Below are 7,833 nucleotides of genomic sequence, written 5' to 3'. Positions count from 1 at the left end.
CATTAAGGTCTTCCCTCAAATTACCATTTCATTTTCATCGATTTCTGGAGCATCTGTAGCAGTACTTAATGATTAAATATTTATAATGCAGATATCACATGATATTGAAACGATAAATAACTTCCTAAGCATTTTTCCTCTGAGGGTGTAAGAGATCCATACAAGGTTTAATGAAATTGTAATTCTTAAAATTGCATTTAGAGGCAATTCTTAAGAGGACAGTACATTTGTAATTTTACAATCAAAATCACAAACATGATTTTGTCACAAAAGTTGTGCTAAAAGTCATCAGGGACTGTAGGAATGAGCAAACCAAAATGGCAGCAAATATTAAATTGTTTTGCACTCTCTACACTCCAAGAAACGTGCACAGCAAAATGCACAACTTAAAATATACAACCTATTTACAACATGTAAAAATAAAAGGGACAGTAAAGGAATGCTTAGGCACACATAATAATAATAATAATAATAATAATAATAATAATAATACCATAATAATCAAAAACAGTAAAATGTCTTTGACATTCAGAACATATGGACTATGAAAAAAACTAAATGAGGACACACAGGACTGCTCTTGGGCCTCAATGTATGAAACAATAAGTAAATGTGTGCGTAAATTGTTTATATATATTTAAAAAAAAAAAAATTAAACAATTTAAATGAGAATGTTTTTAAAAATGACTTACAAAGAAATGAGTGTACAGTTTGGCATGATACTATGAATAGAAATCATAAAGCTAAGATTAATCAAGATACAGTTTTGGGGCAAGCAGGTAAATTTCTATAAACAATATGAAAACAGAAACAAAGCTTATAATTTACATGATTAGTTATTAAGCTAACAATAAGAGATGTGCAATTAACAAATGTGTACATATACATATTAGTACAACTTTACCATACATTACACTTTTTTTTTGTTCTATATTAATCCAATAAGTAACAGCAAGTGAATCTGATACAAAGACATATGCTAATGGATGGGGGTTTTTGAGCCGAAGAAAATGCATTTTAAAAAAATTATCTCAGACCATACATTCTTAAATCATCTTTCTTGATTTCACTCAACACTGATATAGATCATATCAGATTTTTGAATGTTTACGTTATGTAGATGGAAAGTGGTAACTGAAAAGTGCTTAAAAAAAAAACTGCCCACAAGCTGAAAGTGCTATTTAAAGGGTAATGTTTATCAGATCTTGAGTGCATCTGGAAGCTCAAGAAACCAGACCAGAACAAATTAAATAATCTTCAGAAAACCAATACACCTTTTTTTTACAATACAAAGTATTGTATTTTGACAACTGTAAGTCTGAACTAAGCACTGAGGCACAATGATGACACAAAGAAGTGCATACCTGTTAGAGCTGTTGCCCTGGACAACGGCTAAAACTGCATCCCCAAATGTGGGATATGTGAAAACAAATGCTCTATAGAGGCCTTGCTCCCTATGTGCACCTATATCTGATTGACAGTCTCTAACGAAAATGTACTGATTCCCACAAAAGGAGCATGAGAATATCTGTTTTTTGATCCAATAACCTCAGGAGAAATGTGCAAAAATATTTCATGGTTATATAATCTCATTATATAAAATTATGGGCTAGGTCCATACAAATTCAGTATGACAATACCTGCAGACTGCTCTAAACAAAATGTCTTGGAGAGATTCTTTAAGGGAGCAGAGAATGCATTATATATATATATATATATATATATATATATATATATATATATATATATATATATATATATATATATATATATATATATATATATATATATATAAACATTCTAACAAGTAATTAAATGCACAAAGAAGATTAAATACACAAATTAGCTTACAATGACAAAGGTGAGAAATGTTACCTTTTTTTTTTTTTTTTATAAACAAAAGTGACTTGCAGTATATCAATCACAAAGTGCCTTACTCAAGTCTAGGGCACTAAAGTAAGGTCCTTTCAGTACCTCTCCAGACAACAAGTTACAAAACTAATTAAATACAAAAACTGATTGTAATGCTAGGCTAGAGTAGTTTCTACATTATTAGGTGAGTCCAGCCTGATGTTCCAGCAAAATAACTGAATGCTAACAAGAATATAAATCAGAATTGATCTTCGTATAGTTTTCTCTGGGGGAAAGCTACGTTGACCCAATAATTTAGACTACTACAACAGCATTGTTGTAATAGCTTGAATTCTTAATTTTAGAACACACAAGCTAGCTAATTTTGCAAGCCACTGTATGTTTGTCCCAAGCACTACATGTGTAACACACAAATAATGCAATGACGCAAAGAGTAACCCATAGTCTGATAATAAAGTCTAATGCGTGCATCACTCTGCTCCATTTGATTCTCGCACATGCGTGATTGTTTGAAGATGGAAAATCATAAGTATTTGCACAGAGATCACACTGCCTTCACTGACAGAACTATAAAGTGCCTTTAAAATGCTTTCATTTGTTAAAAGCTCCTGTTTAGCCAAAGGTTTGGCTGCTTGTAGCATCTGGAGATGAAGTTAGTTGAGTTCTTGTTTCACTAACAAGAGAGAACTCTGGGAAGTCCGTTCCTCCATGACCTCTCAGACTAACTTGTCCACTGGCAATGCTAAACTGTGAGGATATTCCAGATCGTGAGCTTGGGAATTGAGATCGAAAGTTCTGGTCAAAGGTAGCAATCTGAAATGTTTGACTAATGCTTTGCGCATCTGATTTTTTGGGAGAGGTCACTTGGTCGAGAAATCCTCTGTTGGCGAAACTGAAGAAGGGTTTGTCTCATCACCTGAAAAGGAGAAGGAGTGCTGGGAATCTACTAAAAGGCTAAAGTTAGGCTTCTCCAAGGTGGATCTCAATGGTGAGTTCATGCTCGGTCTGAACCGGGATGGGGATGTGAACTGCTTCTCCGTAGAAAACAAAGGCTGGCCAGCGAGACTGGCGCTGTCATTTACAAACGTAAGACTCTGGTTGTTCAGGTAGGTGTCATTCTGACTGGTCCTTTCCAATGCTTGCTGGAGAAACTTGGAGTACTCCTGTAGAAGGCTGGCCTTCTCGGCCGGGGGTGCTTGCGAGCTGGTTCCCAAAGTTTCGGTAGGACTGCTCTCATCGGAAGAGTTGATAGAGATACTGGATGTGACCTCGGTGTCTGCCACACTGAAGGAAATCTCTGCTTGCCCGTTGGCCTTATTGGAATAGTGATCAAGAAGAGTCTGCAGGACCTCGTCTGGAAGGACGTTTTTCTCGTTACTGGACTTGATCTCCACGTTCAGCGTCTGAGTCTCAGAAAGGATTGTTGCAGGAACGGTCTCATCGATGACGCTCGCTACAGCTGCCTGAGTGACAGAAGGTTGCGACACGATGCTGCTCACATTGAGCGCATAGTCTCGACTAGTGTTTGCCGCTTGAAGGTATCGCTTCTTCTTGAGAAATTGCATGGCATCGTCGTAATTTGTGCTGCTCCCAGTTGGTTTTGTTTGTCCTTCCTGTAGGGCGTGAACTGACTCCATGTCAGGATTGGTCTCAACATCCAAGAGGCCTTTGTTGTCAACAATTTCAAATGTGTATCTCGTTACTTTGCTCTCTTCGAATGAGGCCAACGGTGAGAGGCTCTGGGGCTGTTCTAGGGCTTGCGGTTTCAAACCTCTTCTGCTAGCGATTTTCTTCAGTACTAGTTTTGGAGGACTGATGATTTCATCATTAGATTCCACCTCTGCAAGATGCCTGTTGCCAGGCGGGGAATCAGGGAGCTCAACGGAATAATCTGTCACAACATACTCGTCCTTGACCTTGGTGTCTACAGTGTAAAGAGGAAGACACTCACTTTTGGCCAGTTGGTCTTCTTCTGTCTTCTCCTCGCTATTAGCTTCGACCACTTTGTCAACATTTGGACTTGTAAGGGCAACCCGACTTTTATCAGAGGTCTTCTGACGTTTCTTCTTGGGAAGCGTGCATTCCTTGGCAGGAAAAGAGAAGCCCAAGCTCTCTGAGGTACGAAGAGGGCCATCTTTGGCAGCTGCTTTCTGCACCTTCCTGTCCTTATTTTCATGGCACATCCGTCTGTGCTTTAGTACTCTGTCAGTTCTGGAGAAAAACTGTTGGGAAAAAAAATCATGTTTCAGACTGCATAATGCATGCTAACATTTTAATTGCTCAGAATTTAATCTGATTTTCTTTTAACTGCACATACCTGATGACAATAGTCGCACTGGTAAGGCTTTTCCCCGCTGTGGGTCCTCTTATGTCTCTCCATATGGTATTTCTGAATAAACTTCATTCCACACTCATCACAGCGAAAAGGTTTTTCCCCTAAAGTAGAGACAAGACTGGCAATTATGAACGATAAACAATTTAGGCACATAAAGTAGAACTAGTTTATCCATGCCAAAAAAATAAAAAATAGGCATTGCCTCTAGAATTACATTCTATAAAAACATACGACAAAAAGGAAATTGCAATGGACTACATTTTTAAATGGATCATCGAATTTGAAGATTTCTGTACTATATATTCTTAAAGAACATATGAAGAGAAATACAAGTAATTTTTCCCACAGTCATAATTGCTTTAAATCACTTTTTGCTGACCTGTGTGGATCTTCTCATGTCTCTGAAGCAGGTACTTCTGAATAAAGCGCATGTCACACTGATTGCACTGAAAAGGCTTTTCACCTAGAGAAAAAATAAAAATATACATTTAGTTTTTTTAATATGACAATTATTCCCAAAACACATTACACCACATACCTGTGTGAATGAAGACGTGTCTTTGTAAATGGTAGTTTGTCCGAAAAGCAGCATTGCAGTGCTCACAGACATGAGATTTTGGGTTCTGGTGCCCAAGGGAGCCATCTTCATTAATAGTGAGAATCTAACAAGGAAATATAGTTTAAAACTACATTAACTTTCATGCCTGTGCTTCTTCAGAGCATCATAACTGTGGTCATAATACTTTATTTCCTTGGTTAACTAAATGTGCATCGCAGTTTTTAGTATAATAACATTTCTAAGAGTAAAAACAAATCACTTCAGTAGCCATGCAGTCTTGAAAAAAATTAACACATTAAGCAAGCAGGCAAAACAAGTAATTTCAGGACACTTTCAAAGATTAAAACTGTAATTATATTACTATGACTGCTTTGCGTTTTGAGTTATTTTAGACTGTAATGGTATTTTATCAGTGGCATCTCTGATGAATTATATTAAACCTTTGCAGGCGAGCGCTGCTTTCTCTTCTTCTTTTTGTGACAGTCAGAAGGGTCCCTCCCTGGTTTCTTCTCCTTTTTATTCAGAATCAGTGAGTCTGGCACTTTCATCTCCTGTTTTATATTTACCTAACAAAAGTAACAACAACACAAAAATCATTAATTAAATTCACTTACTGAATTTCAATTACAGTACAACTATATACGTAATTTTATAACAATACGTATACATTCTATTCCGATAATATAGCCAAGATACTGTCAATTCCAATATTAGATTTGCGCAAATCCGCTGAAAATGTATTTACCCAGTATTTATTAACTGTTCTGTGTGTGTGTGTGTGTATGCGTGTGTGTAGGGGGGGTACATGCACAAGTAAAATAAATAGTGTTAAAGCACTACGATAATTAGCTCTTAATCAGCCCAACAGCAGTACACTTACTGGCATATTGAGTGTATAGTGTAATTTATGGGAGATTCGCTGGGAGAAAGCTGCGTCACACTGTCCGTCATTTTTTACAGTCTCTTCATGAACCATCAGGTCATCCTGGGATATCAGATCATGGGAGGTCAGGCCTCCACCTGCCATGTCTTCGTCATCATCATCATCGTCATCATCATCATCATCCTCTGCCAAAAGGGGATGATTAGCCAAGCTCCGTTCCCCAAGTGTCATATCCAAACTGCCTCTTCTTCCTCTTCCATCGACCCTGGAGGGTCCCAGACCTCTGGATGAGTGGTGAAGCCCCACAGGGCTACATTTCATAAGCAACCCCTCCAGCTTGTCATCAATGTTCATCGCTGAACGCTAAGCAGTTGAGCTGATGCTACAGGAATAGACAGGACCAACATAAGGATTCCTATCAGCAGTTGTGTTCACAGCGCTTCCTCTCCGTCAACCTGTCTGAGAGAAAATACAAGCTTGAGTTTAAAGGTACCAGGAGCAAAATCTGATGATCCATGCATGATGAGAGGTCAAAAGAGCACCTTGTGCCTCGATGGATTCGAATCTGATCTTTTTAAAATCATAAAACATCATTTCCAGGTTTAACTGAAGACAGGATATTTTCTTTTGGACCCCAGTGCTGGTCTAGCTTGTATGCACAATCTAACAAATCATTTTCATCACCTGCCAGGCAGACGAAAATGGCATTAAACTCGATCTGACTGGTCACGTCACGAACATTCGTCGTCAAAATAGCTACTGGAGCATAAACTGATTTAATAAGGACCTATTCATGCCTTTGTATGTCAGATTTATGCTTCTACAACTCAATATAAAGAACTGACTCAAAATGGATTGCAATATATAATTTCCTAATGGTTTAATGAGGCTTATTATTCATTTATATTAAGATTAAAAGTCAATTTAACTTTAATGACACTATTGAATGAAAATACAGAAACTTTGCTCAATAAATGTAAAGCTATTTTATAGCTTAAATTTAAGTACTTCCACAATAATTGACGAACTTTGCAACACTGACGTTACTGAACAGAACTAAAATTAATAAATTACCATTAAATTGCTTTACTTAACAATAAATCAATGTAACTGATCTCATAAAGATTAATATTATTAATACGAATATTACAAACATACCTGAGAAAAAAGAAGAAGAAGAAAAAAAACACTGCAAAAAAAGTCAAGTTACATAGAACAAATCATCAAACTACACTAAATACAACCCGCATACTACATGAACCAACGTATGATTAAAAAAAATAAAACTGCCAAGCCTAAGTGTTTAGTCTATATGCATACAAACTTAATAATGCCGATATGGTTAAACTAAAAAAATAAACTGAAAGTACATGACTGTTGACACTCAAGCACAACGCTGGCTGCCTGTTGCCACTGTCATTGACACAGCTGCGCGTTTCATTTGACGCGAGGTTAGCGAGACAGCTGTATTTTAACAGTGACTTTAATGTGTTTCAATATATGAATGTAGAATAAAATCGGCCTGAACTCCATCTCTATGCTGTCGTTTCAACGCGCATACAGAGGCCGGACTGCAAACATTTTCACGGCTGATAGTAACGAAGAGCCTCGCAGATGAAGAGTATACATACCGCATGTGTCGTCAGAGCAGCGCTGGCGGCGGGTTCGAGCCGCTCATGATGTGTTTGTCAAACTTTACTGCGATGCTGCTGCTAGCATGAGAGGCTAGCGAGCTACATTCCTTCTGCAGCTGCGCAGCGGTGCATTCTGGGATCGCAACGGACCCGCTCTAATGAGCGTCGGTGACAGGACGTGTTTGCTTACAGTTTCAAATATAATATAATAGTTGTAGCTAATAATAGGGAATTATGTGTGGTGTTATATTAACTGATGCATTCATAATCAGATTTACTGAATTCTGTCATTCTTAATTACGAACTCTTTCAGGACTCGTAACAGAATCGTAAAATTCATGGATGTTTGTGTTTTTTAATAGAACGATTCAATAACATCAAATAAATAAACGAATTAATTAAGAAATAAATGTAAAAAATATATAAAAATATATATTAGTTGTGCAGACTAAAGTACACACTTTTTATATAAATACATTTGTATTTATATTTCAATATTTTATTTCAGGTCTAGAAACGCGCATTTTATAGTATGTTCAAATTGTACATT

General features: G+C 37.0%; 1 protein-coding gene across 1 annotated transcript; it reads right to left on the bottom strand.

Annotated features, from left to right (window-relative positions):
* Positions 1-1,770: 1,770 nt before the first annotated feature.
* znf148 (zinc finger protein 148) lies at positions 1,771-7,408 on the bottom strand. Its single transcript, XM_043249454.1, is given in 8 exon segments — positions 1,771-2,744; positions 2,747-4,094; positions 4,190-4,308; positions 4,587-4,670; positions 4,746-4,869; positions 5,207-5,332; positions 5,647-6,104; positions 7,281-7,408. Coding segments are annotated over 7 exon segments (2,418 nt in total). The 5' UTR covers positions 6,004-6,104; positions 7,281-7,408; the 3' UTR covers positions 1,771-2,484.
* Between the last annotated feature and the right edge of the window lie 425 nt (positions 7,409-7,833).

Source organism: Puntigrus tetrazona, chromosome 9 (assembly GCF_018831695.1).
Source record: "Puntigrus tetrazona isolate hp1 chromosome 9, ASM1883169v1, whole genome shotgun sequence".
In the NCBI taxonomy this organism is placed as follows: Eukaryota; Metazoa; Chordata; class Actinopteri; order Cypriniformes; family Cyprinidae; genus Puntigrus; species Puntigrus tetrazona.
The sequence above is the reverse complement of the archived record's forward strand: the minus strand, read 5'-3'. Positions and strand labels throughout refer to the sequence as shown.